General features: G+C 52.7%; 8 protein-coding genes across 8 annotated transcripts; 4 read left to right on the top strand and 4 right to left on the bottom strand.

The window, feature by feature from the left end:
• Positions 1–153: 153 nt before the first annotated feature.
• On the bottom strand, positions 154–1472 carry BO95DRAFT_163621 (Rho GTPase Rho4). The gene is made up of 3 exons (XM_025580748.1): positions 934–1472; positions 665–868; positions 154–604 (listed from the first exon to the last, which is right to left on the bottom strand). The coding sequence occupies exons 1-3, from the start codon at positions 1219–1221 to the stop codon at positions 245–247; spliced, it is 852 nt and encodes a 283-aa protein (XP_025441495.1). The 5' UTR covers positions 1222–1472; the 3' UTR covers positions 154–244.
• A 1213-nt stretch (positions 1473–2685) lies between these two features.
• On the top strand, positions 2686–5175 carry BO95DRAFT_474152 (PAP2 domain protein). The gene is made up of 5 exons (XM_025589779.1): positions 2686–3014; positions 3098–3314; positions 3414–4181; positions 4272–4762; positions 4846–5175. Exons 1-5 carry the CDS (start codon positions 2960–2962, stop codon positions 4911–4913), a joined length of 1599 nt encoding a protein of 532 aa, XP_025441494.1. The 5' UTR covers positions 2686–2959; the 3' UTR covers positions 4914–5175.
• An 801-nt stretch (positions 5176–5976) lies between these two features.
• Positions 5977–9458, top strand: BO95DRAFT_515152 (uncharacterized protein). The gene is made up of 3 exons (XM_025591731.1): positions 5977–6219; positions 6276–8804; positions 8873–9458. Exons 1-3 carry the CDS (start codon positions 6175–6177, stop codon positions 8990–8992), a joined length of 2694 nt encoding a protein of 897 aa, XP_025441493.1. The 5' UTR covers positions 5977–6174; the 3' UTR covers positions 8993–9458.
• BO95DRAFT_332547 (SUMO protease ULP1) lies at positions 9108–9710 on the top strand (the record flags this gene model as incomplete). Its single annotated transcript, XM_025581915.1, has 1 exon — positions 9108–9710. A coding segment is annotated over one exon (603 nt), but the record flags the coding sequence as incomplete, so codon positions are not given.
• Positions 9711–9790: 80 nt separating this feature from the next.
• On the bottom strand, positions 9791–10159 carry BO95DRAFT_443692 (uncharacterized protein). Its single transcript, XM_025586713.1, has one exon. It carries the CDS (start codon positions 10117–10119, stop codon positions 9910–9912), a length of 210 nt encoding a protein of 69 aa, XP_025441491.1. The 5' UTR covers positions 10120–10159; the 3' UTR covers positions 9791–9909.
• Positions 10160–10571: 412 nt separating this feature from the next.
• On the bottom strand, positions 10572–11705 carry BO95DRAFT_329429 (glycoside hydrolase family 16 protein; the record flags this gene model as incomplete). The annotated part of the gene is made up of 1 exon (XM_025581895.1): positions 10572–11705. A coding segment is annotated over one exon (1134 nt), but the record flags the coding sequence as incomplete, so codon positions are not given.
• Positions 11706–13570: 1865 nt separating this feature from the next.
• BO95DRAFT_464517 (uncharacterized protein) lies at positions 13571–15140 on the top strand (the record flags this gene model as incomplete). Its single annotated transcript, XM_025589066.1, has 2 exons — positions 13571–14321; positions 14374–15140. The coding sequence occupies 2 exons, from the start codon at positions 13571–13573 to the stop codon at positions 15138–15140; spliced, it is 1518 nt and encodes a 505-aa protein (XP_025441489.1).
• A 1108-nt stretch (positions 15141–16248) lies between these two features.
• On the bottom strand, positions 16249–17980 carry BO95DRAFT_415457 (zinc finger HIT domain-containing protein; the record flags this gene model as incomplete). The annotated part of the gene is made up of 4 exons (XM_025584352.1): positions 17748–17980; positions 17425–17662; positions 17104–17313; positions 16249–17013 (listed from the first exon to the last, which is right to left on the bottom strand). Exons 1-4 carry the CDS (start codon positions 17795–17797, stop codon positions 16249–16251), a joined length of 1263 nt encoding a protein of 420 aa, XP_025441488.1. The 5' UTR covers positions 17798–17980.
• Positions 17981–18101: the final 121 nt, after the last annotated feature.

The following is an 18101-nucleotide window of genomic DNA, read 5'->3' as shown; positions in this document are numbered from 1 at the left end:
CAGATACTAGCCCAAGTGGACTGAGAACCAACATCAAAAGTCAAACGGAGGGTGCCGATCATGGCCGGGCGCCATCTCGCTTTGCTATTTCGTATCACATGTGAAAAGAGTCGGTGAAGCCGTCAAAGCAACCAGGCTTGTGTGTGGCATGAGCGTGAAAGGGGAAATGAAATGCTGGGGTGGTAAGGGTGTATGAGAATATACCAGTTGAGGAGTCAGTAGAGAGATAAAGCGAGCCAACCAGTTACAGGATCTTGCAGCTCCGCTTCTTGACCTTCTTTCCGCCGCCACCGGCGCCCCCGACTCGGGGTTTGCTGCCAGCGCTGGACGTCTGACGGTCATTGCAGTCTTGTTCTTCAGCGGAAACCACAATATCGACTGCAAGTCCGAATACGCCGTCAACACCGCGCATCTCCTTGCTACTGCATTCCACGTACGAGGCGTTCATACGACGCGCCACTGCTTCGCCTTGTTCGGGCGTTACCGGCGTCAGTCCTTGGGTCTTAAGCAGCTCGATGCATGTTCTCTTATTGCGCAGATCCGACTTCAAGCCCACTAGAATGAGCGGGGTAGTTGGGCAGAAATGCAAGACTTCAGGATACCACTATGTATTTTGGTCAGAGGCTTCCACTAAATGCAGACGGCGGGCCAGAATCAAGCATACCTTATCCATCACATTCTCTAGCGAGGCGGGGCAGTCGATAGCAAAGCAAACAAACAGGAGATCTGTTTCTGGATACGACAATGGACGTAGACGATCATATTCTTCCTGGCCAGCAGTGTCCCACAGAGCGAGCTCGACTGTCTTTCCGGAAGCCCGGTGAGTTGTTTGCGTGATGTAGTTCTCGAACACCGTAGGAACATATTTCTGAGCCGGGGGGGTCAGTTGGGATCGGAAGAATCAAGCCGCCGCAGGGACCGTCAGGCACTTACCTCCGGGAAATAACCTTGCGAATAACTAATCAAGAGACAGGTCTTTCCGCAGCCGCCATCGCCCACCACCACAAATTTTTTGGAATATGCCGGAGGCTGCGTGATATTCGTGGCTTCTGACATCCTTCCGCTGGAAACACTGGTGTTTGTGCTGACGGTGCCGTTGCTGACTCTGACGCTCTGGCTGCGCGTCCGGCTTTGTCGCGGATTCATGGACTGAGGAGGAGTTGCGAGTGAATGACGACGCGAGGGTGCATAAGCTTGGTCATCATACATGGTACCTGACATGATGTCGGAATAGGAGAATTGATGGAATGTAGGTATCCAGTCGTTCTGGAAGGGGGGGGGGGGGGGGAGGAAACCAAAGTGTCGGTCAAGAAATGCTTCCAGATAATTATCACTATTCAAGATCCACCTGGTTGCCCGAATGCAAAAGCCAAGAGGTTTGAAATATGGTAGGTAGTTATGGAATTTCCTTTCTTGTGTCAATGAGGCTCCAAAGTCGACACGTCGCTGCGAGGTTGCTGCACGAAGGAGGAGATCGATTATAGTGGTGGAGGCGAAGGTGGAGGTGGAGGAAGAGGAGGAGGAGGGGTGGTTGGGAAGGAGAACGTGAAAGACAATACGCGAAACCAGCACGAAGAGGTTCCAAAAGGGAGGAAGGGATGTCAGGCTTCGAGATCGAACCCTCTAATACGGGGACCGATGGCCGAAGAGCCATTGATGGGGCGGGCTGCTTCTGGTGCTGGTGCTGGTGCCAGTGCTGCGACGAGGCCCCATTGCGGCTGACATGAAACCGCCAGACCGATGTTTACCGGCCGATGAGCTGCCATGGCAACGCCGCGGGACAAATGACGCACTGTCTCCGCTGTCAAGTAGTTCCCTACTTTTGAGGCAGTCCAGGGCAGTTTCAGCTCATCTCTTGTCTTCTGTGAGCTTTTTTTCTCTTGACATAGTGCTCCATCTTTATTGTTTATTTTTAGCAGATTCGTCACATCTCACCAATTCCTTGAATTCCTTGAATTGGTGGACTTTCACTGGGCTAGAACCAAGGCTCCATCCCATCCAAGCTGTGCCTCTCCCATGTGGTCCGGCACAGTACTCCGTACTCCTCTGGTTCTTGCCAACTCCTCCTTTGTCCTTCAAACCACTTTCCGATCTTTAGATCGGGGTATAGTCCCTAGTGCCAGGGCTAATTCCGATCTGTTGGTTGATTAGATGGGATGGCGTCTGTCAACTGCGGTTCCTTGCGTAATTGCCTCAACCCGTAGCCGTTGTGACAGTCCCCGACCAAGACTAGGAGTGGAATCACTTCTGACGTAACTTGGTCCCGGCTACTGTCTCATACTTGGAGCCTTGAATTCTGCCCAGTGCTTCCCAGGTAGGCCACGCTTTCTGTGAGGGGGGACGGAGACTCCCAAAGAAGTCTCGTCACACATGATATATATATCATGGATGTCCATCCTCCACGGGCTGTGCGCACGACCCGACTTACATATAGCGTTCAAACATGATTAGTAGATGTCTGTTTATCCATCAAGTAGGGTATTTATGGAGACTTCCAAGGTTGATTATGCAAGTACGAGTAAAAAGGTCTGACACGTGACCCTGCAGCACGTCCCTGGCCCTTTGGGGCTCTTCATGGAGGTTCGAATTGGCGGCGGGCGCATTGACCGCCAAATCCCGCCAACACGATTCTGATAAGTGACTGTCCGCGTCCGCGGGACAAGTAGTCTAATCTAGTAGTAATACCTCCAGGCTGGCTCTGATTTCTCTCCTTAATCGACATTGACATTGTGTCTAACCGGCCCCCCCTCCCTTCCTCGCCCCGACTACTCAGGGATTATCTCTATATTTTGTCTTATTTGAATCTCTCGGAAGCCTTAATGATCACCCAAGGCGGTCGGAGAACCTAAGGGAGTCTGTCCGCCAGGAAACGGAAAAAAAATCACATGGAGGGAATCGCAATCATCTCATCACTTTGATAGCTCTACACGCTTGCCTGCTTGGGCAGCAGTCATCGCAAATGGCTCACAGCAAAAATGGCCAGCCCGACGCTGGCCTGAGAAGTCTCAATCATTGTATGTTTGTACAGTACTTGTCCTATCAGAAGTCAGTCTCTTTGTCCAACACTAACAGTGGCTTGACCTGTGCTTTTGATTAGATCGAAACCAGCTTCCTCTTTGGCGTTACTGGCCACGACAGAAATTGCTTCCATTGATTCGATTCGAAACACCATATCTCGCCTGGTGCCAGGAGAAAATCCGAACTCCGACTCTGGATTCATACTTTGCGTTCACGGCCAACCTAGGAACACACACCTTCTTCATGGTTTTCCTCCCGATTCTATTCTGGTGCGGTTATGCAAGCTTGGGACGTGGGTACGTGCTCTCGATTGGATGTTACGACCGACTATTTCGGCGTCGGGGGACTCTGCGCCTGGTAGCTGCGAATCGCTGACATACTTGGCTCTCGTCTAGGATGGTGCATCTATTGGCCTCCGGTGTCTTCTTTAGTGGCTTCATCAAGGACCTCCTGTGTCTACCTCGGCCTTTATCTCCACCCCTCCAGCGCATAACAATGTCCGGCTCTGCGGCTCTGGAGTATGGATTTCCTTCCACTCACTCTACGAATGCCGTTTCGGTCGCAGTCTATGTTCTCTCCCTCCTCAATTCTCCGGATTGTACTCTTAGCTCTAGTATGAACTTGGCACTTCAGGCTTTGACATATGTCTATGTCAGCTCCATTGTTCTGGGCCGCCTGTATTGCGGAATGCATGGATTCTGCGACGTGGTCACGGGCTGCCTGTTAGGTGGCTTCCTTGCCTATTTGCAGTACACATATGGGCCGATCATCGACGAATATATCCTTGCTGCTACAGGGAAAGGCGTCACAGTAGTCATTCTGCTCATCTTGGCCCTGGTCCGTGTGCACCCAGAGCCTGCGGATGACTGCCCATGCTTTGATGATAGCGTGGCTTTTGCGGGAGTGACACTCGGTGCTCAAATCGCTTATTGGCACTTGGCACGCTCGAAGATGGGGTGGTATGAGTCGGCAGCAGGCCCCGCGCCCAAATTTGAATTGGTGGAAATGACAAAAACTGCTCTTCGGCTGGTCCTGGGAATCCTATTACTCTTCGTTTGGCGGGCAGTGACAAAACCCTTCATGCTTCGGATTCTTCCACCTGTTTTCCGGGGTCTTGAAAAGCTAGGGCTGATCCTTCCTCGGAGGTTCTTCACCAATGCTTCGTAAGTTGATTTCTTTTTTTGCTCAGGAGGGCCGATCTTCAATGGAAACGGACTACCTCTAAACAGACACCTAACCGGTTGACTTGATAGGCAATACTCCCGTGTTCCAGCGCATCTGAAGGATCATGAAGTCCTCCCAAATTTATCCGAGATCCCATCGTTCCTCACCACGATACGCCATCCGAGACGACGAGCAATATCCGTTGGTCCTCAATCAGAGGCCGATGCCTATGAAGCATTGGCATATCGTGAGAAGCGCAGGCAGGAGAGTCTCTCCCATGGCCATAAGGCTACCCCTGCCACCGAGGTTGGCCAGGCTGGTTCCTCCGCCAGAGAGGCTCAGCCACCGAAGCTGTCAAGACGGCCATCCAAGCTCAATGACTATGAGCACATGATGGGCACGGGAGCTCTAGGTCCTGCGACGTCTCTTGACAATGCTTGCCAAGCGGACTCATCCACTGTCCCCTTTCCCGATTTCGATGCTGAATTCGAGGCCGATGAAGAGGAACTCTTCGCGCAGGTCAAACGCCCGCGCGTACGCTATGATGTAGAGGTAGTCACAAAGCTGGTGGTGTATTCTGGTAGGTCCTGCCAAGATCCCTTTAAATCATCGCACCCGCGACTTCGCTTTGGCTAAGTGTGCTGACAATTTCTGGATCGAAAGGAATTGCTTGGATAGTCATGGAGGGGGCCCCCCTCTTGTTCTCGCAAATTGGCCTTGCGGCCTATTAGCACGATGATCATGGGTGTAGTCCCGGTTTGACTGTGTCTCCTGGTTCAGTCCAGCACATCGGACTCTACACGTCCGCGATGTAACATAGCTGACATTTCTGTTACTGTATATACGATTTTATTTTCTCTCTTTTTTCTATACCTGAGGCATTTTCAAGCACCTTCCCAAGCAAGCAAGGCCTATCCAAGCACCTCTCCTATTAAGCAAAGCCTTGCCAACAGCTTCTGTTGCTTTTCCGCAGACTCTCATGTATAATCAAACGAATCAACGTGATTAGAGCTGTATTTAGACCCCGAACTTTCAGTTTAACATATAGTTATAGAAGGCTTTGGAATCAAGTCGAGTCATATTGTTCATCAGTATTTCAATATACAAAACCGGCCTTCTTTTCTGGTCCACTTCGTGGTGGCGGACCGCTTCTACGTGACCGATTCTACTAAGAAGTACCTAGGTAGCGCTTCGCAAATTGGGAGGATTTTGGGCCACTGATTTTTCCGGTTCGATCCTTAACTTACCGTGAAGATAAAGGGTCATCATCGCGTTCGCAGAGTATCAATCTTACAATAATAGCCAGTTTACTTTGTACTCGTTGGTAGCTTCGAGAGATCTTGATTGAGAGGCTGCTAAGTGTGGCCGTTCCGATCACCAACTTGAAAGACTCGAGTATACGTATAGGTATAATATCACGTGATCTTTCCCCGGAGGGAGGGTCAAGCTTCCGGCGCTAAGCCTCTCTAAGGTTGAGCATAAAATGGCGGGCGGGCGGGCGTCGTCGGGGTACGTATTATTAGTTAGCTAGCTAGCTCGGTCTTCCCAATAACTTCATATCGCGGCTGTACTGATTCATTCACTCCTCACTCTTTCCACCTGCCCCAGTTGCGCCCACCACACTCACTGGACCCCACGCCTTCCAATGTAACACCAATTTGCACTGCGACCTCAGTGAATATTTCGGCAACAGTGTTCCTGCCATGGCGATGATCGTGTTGTGATTGCGCCTTCCCTTTTTTTTTGTTTCTGTTTCTCTTCTTCCTCCCTCCCTCCCTCCCACCCACCCACCCACCTCTCTCTCTACCTCTCTTCATTTCTCTCAACTTCCTCTTCACACAACACAACACATCACATAAGCGTACTCACATCACTGCTTCTATCACCGAACTCACAAATTCACATCACTGCTTTCGTCACCGAACTCACATCTCACTGCTTCCATCACCAAACTCACAACACTCACAATCATATCACTCTGCTGGCATTACAATGTCTCGCCCTCTCGATCCATTCGCTGAACTGTGGCAGCACGAGGTAAGCTCATCCGCCCCAAGGATAGAATAATAACTTCAGGACTAACCGATTCCTAGCGCGAGCAGATGTCTCGACTGAACCCCCCCACTAGGCGTCTTCCTCCCGGTTTGTCCGATATCAATATCTCCGCTCAGCCAAACTTCATGCGTGATAACACCTCACTCCTCGCCAATGGGCCTGGACCCAAGCTAGGCAATATCCATTGTCCCAGCCGGAGCGACCCTGACTGGTTCCCAACAACAAGCCGGTACGACAATCCTGACTCACCTCTATTTCGTCCCACTGCACCAGATTCGGCTGGACCTTCAAGGAATGCATTTGCTCCACGTCCATTTGGTGTTGATGAAACCAGCACTTCGCAAAATGTACTCGCTTCACGACGTTTTGGTCTCAATGAACCCAGTACTTCGCAAAATGCGTTCGCTCCACAACGCTTTGGTCTAAATGAACCTAGCACTTCTTTTGCTCCACGTCCATCTGGAATTAATGCACCCAGTACTTCGCGAACTGTATTCGCTCCACGTCCATCTGGACTCAACGAGCCCAGCACTTCGTTTGCTCCACGTCCATTTGCACTCGATGAACCCAGAAATTCGCGAAATGTGTTTGCTCCACGTCCATTTGGTCTTAATGCACCCAGCACTTCGCGAAATGGATTCGCTTCACGTCCCTTTGGTCTCACTGGTGAAGCTAGCACTTTGGACAATACCTTTTATCACAGTCGGCCGAGAGTCCAACTTCACCCTATGCCTGGCACAGAAGAAGAGAAGTTTAAGAAGCTTGAGGCCACATTTTTGGCCGGCAAAGGGCAGGATTCCTCGAGTACCGCGACTCGCAAGAGACCACTAGAGATATCTGACGAAGATGACGAATGTCCTTATAGACCGCAACAATCTCAAAACACTCCGTACGGTCTAACAATTGCCAAGTCATGCCCACCTCTTGAGCAGAAGGAGGCAACGGACATGCATACTTTGGTTTCAGATACGGCACGTATCGAACATCCCTCGCATGAATTTACTCTGCGTGTTCCTACTACTCCCCAAGTCCGTCCACCCGGCAGTTGGCCGGAAACAACCTCAGCAGCAACACGGTTTGCCGACCTCACTAACAACTATGTACCGGAGCAAGCTCTTAACCCTGCTTCAAGCTGGGCTGGGTTGACAGCGCGCTTGACGCGTGTCGTTGGTAACAACATGACCAGGCGTGCTAACAACACCGCTAGAGCTGTGCGTGGTGTTGGTAACCACATCACCCAGCGTGCCACCAAAACCGCTAGGGTTGTGCGTGTTATTGGTCATGATATAAGTCAGCGTGCTACCATCACCGCCCGACGAGCTGTGAATGTTGTTGGAACCTTCAAACGTCGCATTCAGCAAGTACTCCACAGAGATACAAATGAGCATGGTTCTGAAGATCACCGAAGAGGACCACCTGCCGATTCTGATATGCCGTCGCTTGACGCGGCTTCTGTTGTTGTTGATGATGTTTTGAGTCCAGATGTGCTGGATGCCACCCCCGAGCCGCTCCATCCTGTTGAAATGCCGTCGCCGGCGGACGGTATTTTCGAACTTGTCGAGATTAATTTTAGTGGTTTCAACTTTTGGTCTAGCCGTTCCGATTCCTCAGATACACCCAGCTCTGGTTCGGCCACCAAGCCCAAGTCTTTGAAACGTGCCGCACCCGAATCCGAAGACACAGTCCATCCTTCCAAGAAGTTTGAGACCCGAGCTCCGATGGCCTTCTCTCCCCTTCGCACACGCACCTCATTTGTGCGTAAAATGTTTCCACCTGCTCACGTGGGGAGTCTTGCAGTCGCAGAGGCAATAGAAGCCCATCGTGCAGGAGATCCCATGCCACTCAAGCGCATCAATTACAGGAGACGAGCATATTTTCTCCCATTCATTCGCATTCCTTCCACCGAGGTGAAGGAAACTGCTAGCCAAAGATCCAAGACGGCACAGTCTCAAGAGGTGAAAACGAAGAGTATTTTGAAGACCAGCAGTAACGCTGTGGCCTCATCTTCGAAGTCTTCTGTGATCGATGCGACTACCGTCAGCTTTTCTGATGCCAATCATGAAAAGCATACGCCAAAGCCGAAGCCCTCCCGCAAAGTTCACTTTCCTAACTCGCCTGTGACAGGTGAGCGTATTATAACACCTCGCAATGCGCCTCATGCCCCATGGACACCGTCACCGTCACCGTCACCGTCACCGCCAAGGGCACGAATTGGACATCTCCAGCATCTTCTCGATGCGCACGCGAGAAATATCCTTTCCAGCGAAGAAACCGATGTTAAAGCTATTACCGATGAAGAGCAAAAGGAGAACATTGCTCCTATGGCTCCTGATACCACGCCCCGCGATTTGATGAGCACTGAAGTTACGCCCCGCGATATGTTGAGCAATGAGTACATGAGAACCGAAGACACGAATATCGAACAAGTGAATACCAATCAGACGACTGCTGATGAAGTGATCAGCCATGAAGGTAGATCTGTTATTGCACAGGAAAGCAATATGCTCTCGCAGGATCCCTCTACACAGGAGGCAGAGCAACACCCCATGGGTCGAGCACTTTCTGCGGTAAGCATGTTCTATCCTAATTCTTCCCCTATCCCGGTAGGCAGGACTGAGTCTCTTCTTGCCAAAAGCTGGAGAGCGACCGTGGCGGAAAACGAGGAAAAAGAGGGAAAAAGAAGAAGGCAGAGCCAGCAACGCCCACCCGCAAGAATCCTCCTCGAGCGGCCCGCAGTGCGACCCCTAAGCGCTAAGTGGATTAAACGCCTTGAAGACACCATGGCTGGGCCACCGTCGAGGAAGGTCGCCACTACACTTTCGGGAGAGACATTGACGACACGAGATCTGGCAACCTGCTATACACCGTTGGAGTGGCTGAATGACGAAGTGATCAACGCGTACATGGCATTAATTATCGACTACTTGCGAAGAACCAACAACAACTCTGGGCGGCATGACAAGCCGCGATACCACGCATTCAATTCTTTTTTCTTTTCCAATTTGCGAGACAAGGGATACGAGTCTGTCCGCAGGTGGGCGACACGGGCCAAGATTGGAGGCAAGGCTCTCCTCAACGTCGACACGGTGTTTGTGCCTATCCATGACAAATCTCACTGGACACTCATCGTGGTCAAGCCGTGCGATCGCACCATCGAACACTTCGATTCCCTGGGGGGCTTGAACAGGCGCCATGTAAATCTCATCAAAACATGGCTGGGGGGGGAACTGGGGGAGGGATTTGTGGAGGCGGAGTGGAAAGTGCTGCCGTCCCTGTCTCCCCGGCAGGACAACGGGTCCGACTGTGGTGTCTTCCTCCTGTCGACGGCGAAAGCCGTCGCCATCAACCTGGAGCCCCAATCCTATGGGGCTCCAGACTCCCCACTACTGCGACAGAAAATAGTGGGGGAGTTGATGAATGGAGGTCTGGACGGGGACTTCAATCCCGTCCAGGGCCGGGGGGTCATGCTGTGAGTGGTCGCGGTCAGCACTTCGACTGGCCACTTGGGGCGGGGATGGCGGCACCGGGGGGGAGGGAGGGGGGAACAAACAACAAAAAAAAAGAACCAAAAAACCAACAAAAAAAAACAAAACAAAAAAAGAAAAAAAGAAAAAAAGAAAACCAGATGGAAAGTGTGGATAGGGATGAGCAAGCATGTATGATTAGCGTTCGTCATGTTATGAGGTCTTGGTTGCATTGGGTTGGAGTCATGTTTGTGAAGCGAGTTGTTAGCGTCTGTTGACTGTTTGTGTTTTGTACGGATACCCCGTCAGTTGAAGCCCGAGCTCCTGACATGCGTTTGTTTCTGAGTGTGGAGAGCATGGAAAGAGATGGGGATGCTTGATGTAAATAGCAGGGCTGTGTTCCCCGTGCGTCGCTCATAATACCTCGGGCGACCACCTCTACAATGACACTATCTCAAGTCTACTTTTCCTCTCTCAAATCAAGGTGCACAGTAAAGAATGTTCTTCATGTGTCGGTAAGAATAAGGCTATACAGCTATGAAAGAGCGCCCAGCGATGCTTTCATTGATCTACCCAACAAGGTCTCCGACAGTGGGTCGATGGACCAACTGACAACGGTCCTCTCGTCTCACGACCATCCTCTTGGTGATGGCGTAGTTCCTCCACCCGCGATTGACTCAGGCCCATGGCCGCGAGATTCAAATCTGGTCGATAATGATGATGATGATGACGATGTTCCTTTCTACTACGCCAGCCGAGGACATCATCCCCCTCCTTGCCACCCCAGTCACTTCCCTTCTGCTGTTCCAGGGACGACCATGACGCCAGTAACTCCGAGGAAGCAGACGCAGAAGCGTCGACAGCAGCAGAAGAAGAAGAGAGATTATAGAGCAGCTCCATCCACTCGATCCCGAGGTAGACCGACTCGCCGACGCGCAGGTCCCCCGTCCACTCCCCACCGTTACTCCACAAGTTGACGACGATGATGCTAGGCCGGTCCGGCACGCGATACCGCTTGACGGTCTGCAAGGCGTCGTCCGCATACCACCGCGATTCCGTCCGCAACCAGTCCAGCCGGTGCGTCGTCCACTCCGTCCAGGGCCGCGTCAGGTTCACCACCGCGCTCGCCCCCGGGATGATCCGGTCGTGCTCCGCGTCGTAGTCCGGTTGGTTGGCGTAGTGGATCGTGAAGGGACTGTCGGCCGTCAGGATCTCGATGTCCGACTCGCAGATCGCCGAGCGGTACGTGAAGATGCCCGCGCAGGTGCCGCTGGGAACGGTTCTTTGATCGGGGCGTACGGGGAGGGGGACGGGGAGCGGGAGCGGGCTGTTGGGTGGCGGGTAGGCGGCGAAGTTGGGTTTGTGTTCTGGTTTGGGGTGGAATGGGTGGTGGTGCGCGGTGTCCCGCGACATCAGGCGCATGTGGAGCCGGAGCGAGCAGTGGTCGATCAGACCGAATTGCGATTCGATCTCCGCGGTCGAGGCGTGGTTGGTGAAGCGTGTCGTGCGGAGGACGAGGAAGCTTTTGCTTGTGCTTGCGCTTGCGCTTGTGCTTGGGGGTTTGGTTTGAGGAGGAGGATGAGGAGGAGGGTTGGCTGAGGGCAGGGCGTGCATGAGGAAGACGTTGGATTCGGAGTTGGTCATGGGGGTTGGGGAGAGGAGCGGGTCCGCGGCGCGGTGCCAGGTCTGGACGTGCCAGTCTTTGCTGAAGGGGGTTTGCGTGAGGAGGCTGTGCGTTGTGTATTGGGTGTCGGTGTTATTGGTCTTTGGGGTGGTTGGGGGGAAGGATGAGGGTGGGTGGAATTGTTGCGATGCGTTGCGAAAGTCCCATAGCTTGTAATGCGTGAAGTAGCCCGGGTCGGGGCCGGAGATGAGGTAGCAGTCGCATTGCTGGGGGTCGATCGGGGTGCTGGTTTTAGGTGTTGATGCTGTGGTGCAGCGTGCGTTGCTGAGTATTGTTATCAGGGAAAGACTGGCGTGGATGGAGGTCAAGGAGAGTCGCATGGTGGCGGTGGATGTGGAGGTGGAGGAATAGGAAGGATGCTGAAGGAGTGACTGTGTGGGGTAAGTATAGAGCTGCAGACTGCAGACTGCAGATTGTCTGGCGACGAGGTTGTTTGGTGGCCTTTGGGATTGATATCTATGCGGTTATGATGGACATGCTTGTATCTACTCGGACATGACTTCCGAAGGCAGGCGCGGAGTGTTGGTGCAGTGACTTGCCGCATGCTTGGAGAATTATGATGTAGTTATAAGCTTGTATACAGCCACTGTGCTGGGGCAAGATAGTTGCAACACTTAGAAAAAACATATCGCGATATTGTGGCATTTGTTGGTAGGCCGGCCATGGAGTATATAAAGTGGCCCAGTTTGTATGGAGATCGATGCCCCCTCGGAACTACAGCTGCACCCCCCACCGTTTGCATGCGTGTTTCCGTCTCTGCTATGGCCGGTGGGACTGTAAGAACCTAGACTGAGTTATTGGTTTGACTATAGATGCGTTATATAGCTCGTGTCTACTAAGGTTAGTGGTCTATGACTACCGACAGGCTTACTACAAGCCAGAGCATTTACACTATACCACCGGGCTTAATAGGGCTCGTATCCACGCCTTTTTAACCTTAGGTTCTGAGTAGCCGTAGGCCTGCTCAAGCACGAATCAATATAGCTGTTGAACCTTAGAGCCTGATTATCTAAATTCGTGGATTTAGTTACGTAGCTACTGGTAGACCTGCTTATATAGCTGTTAAAGGTTCAATTTTATACAGCTGTTTGAGGTTGTTCAAATATCTTTCCAAGCACCAGTTTAATGTACTGTAGTTATATTGGTGGTGCTGATTTTGAGCTACGGCCTGACACTATGGGGGGGGGGTCTTGTACTATCATCCGACGAAGCACAAATCATGTGACTACTTTTTAGGGACACTAATCAGGTTGCTTAATGTTGTACGGAGTTTCAGCTTATCAATCAGTGTTCGTCATCCTGAGTTGCGAAGCAGTATAGAACGGGAATGATACAGTATGAAGTCAGTATGGGAACGGCGTAGGGCCTGTGGTTGCACTAAGCAGCGGTAGATACGAGAGGCAGCACAGGGCTGAGCAGCCAATCTGCAAGCGGAGACCCCCTCCAAGGCGGCGTGGCAAACATCATATCTCCTCTTAGTGATTGGCAGCAGGCAGCAGGAGGCAGTCAGCTGCAGATTGTAAGGCCTGCCAAGGGCCTGCCAAGCTCCCGACCTCCCGTTCCATTGGTATTGTCACCCTCCGTACCATACCGTTCACGGTGCATGGCCATCATGACGATTTCTATCTTCAATCCCAGCCAGAGACACACCAATTCGATCACCAATTTGATCTGGTAGATGCGACAGCGTACCTAATTTAGTATGACTGCGAATGACTCAGGATATCGAATTAGCATCATCAATTTCCATCCAGGGAATTGTGGTCAGTTGGTGCGTTGGTGACGAGGATGAAGGAACGAGGGGTCAGGCGCTAGACTGGGTTGGGAGAATCAGCCGGCGGGTGCCACGAAAAACGAAGCAGAGTAAGCCAACCAAGGGGGGTTGCGTTGCAAGATCAGTCAGTCCTACAGTCAGTCCTACAGTCAGTCCTACTCCTTCTCTCGCCTCGCCTCACCCATCCCGTGTCCCTTTCTTCTATCATCATCTCCCCCCAAACCAACCCACCACCATATTCTTCATCATACCCTGTGAATTTTATCTTCACAACATCCCACAAAGGTAATAAAATGGACCTCTTGTGAATTTCGGATCGGAAGGAGACCCAGAGCACCTCGAAGCCCACACATCATCGCCCACCATTAACCAGTTGTCGCGGTCGGCTCCCGACCACCCCTTGAATTCGCCATGACCACCACCCTGGAACGCAGTCTTTCTCGCACCTCGAGCATGTCGATACCGGTCTCGAGCCCGAGGTTATCTCTCGTACATGAATCCACACCCCCAATACTCTCCGATCCCACCCTGTCTCATATTCACGACCGCTTGACTTATCTCGACTCTCGCCTTTTGGAACTTCGATCCAGTGTCTTGACCAAGGATGGCTACGTCGACAGGCGTAACCGTGAAGACGAACATATCCGACGCGAATTCGAAGCCAACCGCTCCGTCTCGAATCGGATCGATCTGAACGTCGTCGCCCTGAAGACCGACGTCGACCAGTTGAAGTCGGGGATCTCGCAGCTCAAATCCAGCATCGGCCAAACCGGTAACGAGACCGTCTTCCTCCGCAGCGATGTCGACCGTTTGTCCAAGAACGTGGATCAGATCCAGTCAGATGTCGAACATCTGCAGACCGATGTCTGTGGATGCCGCGTCGAAGTCAGCAAGCTGCACGCTACGATCAGTCAACTGCGTACCGATTTGATCACTCTCCAACATGAGACGTCACGCCATCTGACGTCCGTCTTCAATCGGTTCTCTCTCATCGAGTCCCGCATGAAGCATTCGGAGCGGGTTCGATTCAACTCGCTGGCCCATACCACTCACGCCCCGATCACGCCTGTTCCCGTGGTGGAAGACGACGGATCATTACAATGGCCCGAATACTTTCCTCGTACTGTATGGCGGTTCTGGTGTCTTAAGAAAAGAAGTAGGAGTAAGTGCGATTGGCAGGTGAATTCCCCGCACTCATCTAACAATGTTCCTAGTCAATCGCTTGGTTCAACTGGCCGACTTCTACCAGCTTGGCGGGTATGAATATTGGGGCCGTATGCACCAGACAGAGCCTGTGTACGCCACCGCAACCGACAGTGACTCGAGTGACTCGAGTGACTATCCGTCCACTCTTACACGCGCGGAGGCTGTTCGTCTGTATCCTGAGGCTGCGCATCAGGCGCTGGCAGCAACGCTGGGGCTGGTTTATTACAAAATCCGCAACGAAGTTGGCGAAGGGATGACTCTCCACATTCGTCCTCCGAAGCGGCAGCAAGAAGAAGTTGCTTCGGCAGCTTCCAGTGCGAAGGAGAAGCCGGTGAAGATGCCTCGCCGACCGAACAACATGTCGCCCACCACTTTGAAGCGGCTCATTGATGGCCCATCCTTGGAGGCCAAGTCTTTAACGTCTGAGGAATCAGACAAACTGGGATGGAACGCTCACTCGGAAGTCTCCGATGATACCATGAGCAAGCTCAGAGGCATCGTGTCGGAGGAAGTCGGTACCTTGCTTCGAGCGCTGGAGCGCGGCCGGATTAAGCTCAGGTCTACGCGCCCTGAGCAACGGTCGAATGTCTCGCCCTCGGAGATCAGGTCCACCTTCCGCAACGGCAAGATCGCTGATGACGAACGAACCATTCCCGACACTGTTGCCACGGAGGTTGTCTCCGTCTCTTCAGGTGTTCCCGAGAAGGTGGAAGAGCCTGAGCTTCCCGACACTGCATCCGATGCTACCAGTCCATTGACTGGGATTGAGACTTGAGGGGCTCATCACAGCTACGAACAGTATCAGCAGGTTCAACTCTTCAGCCACACTTCTAGAGCCTATACCCATAGGCTCTACCTTGATGGCCGTCCATTGGACACTGGTTTTCTCCCGAGATAACGCACTGCAGTTGTGATTATCTCGTATGGATTCCACACTCGTTCGTGCCACGGAATACGCGCAGATTGCTTGCTCTGAGGCTTGACCCCTTTCTCAACGTCTTGGGTGTCGTGGCCTATGGGTAGAGGGTGTGTGGTATTGTTGATAAGCCATTCGATGTTCAAGGAGATCTTTGGTCTTGAAGGGCCGATGCCCACCAAAGAATGTTGATTCGCCCATCAACATTCACGCTAGATAGGAGTGGGAACGGCCCAGCTCCTTTGATTCACCTTGTCGAATCTGGGTACTACGTCTGCCAGTACAAGCGCCCTACTCGGCGGACCAAGCGGGCCGTGTAACCGGCCAAGTAGCAGTAGCCTTGTTGCTACGAGTGGCTGAGCGTCAGCCCGATCCTTGGCTAGATTTATGTTGTACCCCCTCCCTACCTTGACCAGGTTTCTGGAAGGTGTACAGCCTGCGCAAGCAGGCTTGGAGTGCCCAAGGGATTGCCTACAGCGTAACCTCATGACAAGTTAGATTATTTTGTTTGGCATCATTGGTGGGAGTTATTGACCATCGGACAGGTCTTCACCTGGCCGCAGCATTGAACGGCGTTTTTGGATTTCGTTGGGAATGACTGCTTATAGATACCCATGCTCTGTATTGTGTTTTTTAGCGATACTTGTTCTGATTCATTGAGCAATCAACTGATCTCTTGATTAACAAAGACCTAGGCTCGATCCGCTCCGAACGGACTGAGCCGAGTGTGCTACCAGACGATTCGACAACGATCGATCCTCCTACTAGAGGGTGCTCGCGGTTGATCCTCCCACCCAGATAAATGCCGTACAATCCTGCAATTATGGATCAAGCTAATAAGCAGCAAGCATGCCAGATCGATTGTTATAGGCGCCCTCATGATATGCAACTATGGCTAGGTAAATGTTTCCCAATCTTAATCTATGACAATGCCCCCGGTTTCCTGTCATCCTGTCCTAGACCTGCATCACATAAGCGCCGTCGGCTCGAATAGATCTTTCTTGAGCACTTCCAAGACCTTTTTCTCGTCGACATTCCCCAAGTCGATACCGGCAGGGGCCGGTTGATCGACCTCCGACTCCGTCGGACTCGCGCTGTCCTCGTCCACTGGCGCGTGGGTGCGAATATACTCGTCTTCCAGTAGATACCGGGCGTCGGCCCCCTGCGCGCGTAACGCATCGGGCGAGTCTGGTAGTACATAGATGGTAGGGAATTCGAGGACCGTGTGGCCGCGCAGGGCGGCGGTGAGCGTCATGCTGGGGGCGAGCGGGATCAGGACGGGCTGTTTGGTCGCTGTTCGCGGCCGGTGGAGGTAGAAGTAGACGTTCCGATGGGGGAGGATCGCGTGCGTTTCTTCTTCTTCGGAGGACGTGGTAGTGGGTGGGTGTGGTTTGTCGGTTCTGGTTAGTGGTGCTGTTGATTCAACAGTAGTGCTGGATTCGGTGGTTGCAGTGATAACAGAGGGAATATCTTCAGGTTGCTGAGTGACGTTCTCCGTTGTTGAAGAAGGCAGTTCCTGTTGTTGCGCTTGGCCCTGATCTTCTCCCTGCTCTTGGTTCTGTGTCTGTGTCTGTGTCTGTGTCTGCTCCTGCTCCTTTTCCTTCTCGCGTTCTTCCCTACTGAGAGGAAACGCTCGATCGTAGGAGATGGCAATCGGAACCGAATCCCTGCAGTTCCTCGTGCGCTTCTCCCCGGTCTCCCCTATCCACTCCACCGTCCACACCAAGCATTGCTGTCTGTAAAAGATTATAGAAAGTCAGCCACTCCTCCAAACTTCCAGCCACGCAACCAGTAGAAGAGTAAAAGCGACGGGGCCGGGAACGTACTTAGCAAACCACCTCGACCCATTCTCCTTATTCCGACTCATCCCCCTCGGCGCCCGAATCACCTTCACACCTGCATTTCGTACTTCCCGCAAGAACCCCGATTCCCTCTTCGCAGGGCCAGCAGCACCAGCAAAAGCAACAGCAGCACCCCTCTTCCTCTTCCCCCCAGCGCCCCCACCACCACCACCACCACCAACCTCCCCTCCCTGCCCATCCCCATCTCCCTCCACCCCCTCCCCTGTTCCCGTGCTAGAAGGCGAATGATCCAATCCCACGACCGCCAAATCCCCCACAAACCCGGTTGCATCCCCATCGACCCGGATCCCGCGGTTCTCGGCGTCGCGCCCGGCGCGCTCGATCGACCGCTCGATCCCCGTGATGAAGTTGAAGTCGCGGTCGAAGGCCGTCGCCGTGGCCAGCTCGCTGCGCCGCAGGTAGGCCGCGGGGTCGCGCACCCCGCTGCACTGCGACCAGAGCTTGTGGCGCCGCGTGCACGGCAGCGAGCAGGTGCGCGTGTTGCAGCGGGGGCAGCGGTATTTGGGGGGTTGGAGGTGACTGTATTTTTTTTCCATCCGAAGTGGTTTAGTGAAATGTGAAAGGAGATCTTGGGGGGTGGGTGGTATGGGCGTCGGGGGCTTACCAGATTGTGCAGAGGTCTGTTAGCAGGGAGTCTTCCTGTGAGGAGGACATTCTTGTTCTTGGGGGTGGGCTTTTGTTGTTGGGCTTTTGGATAGAGTGCTCTTCTCGGGTGTATGTGAAGAGTTATATATTTTCAGATGTAAGGAGAGGGTAGAAGGGTGAAGTATGACGCAAGCTTGTGAGAGAATAAGAGTAGCTGGTGTAGATTGAATGCGAAGGCGTTGATCCAGGCGCGGAGAGAAAAAAACTGATAAGTTGGAGATTGAGCCGTTGGATCCTTATCGCCTGGGCTTATCGCGGCGGAAGGGTCTTGGATGCCTGAGGCAGGTGATTCATGGAGCGGCCAGATGAATCG

The sequence above is a fragment of the Aspergillus brunneoviolaceus genome (genome assembly GCF_003184695.1).
Source record: "Aspergillus brunneoviolaceus CBS 621.78 unplaced genomic scaffold BO95scaffold_40, whole genome shotgun sequence".
NCBI classification, from domain to species: domain Eukaryota; kingdom Fungi; phylum Ascomycota; class Eurotiomycetes; order Eurotiales; family Aspergillaceae; genus Aspergillus; species Aspergillus brunneoviolaceus.
This window is presented reverse-complemented; position numbering and strand designations above follow the sequence as displayed.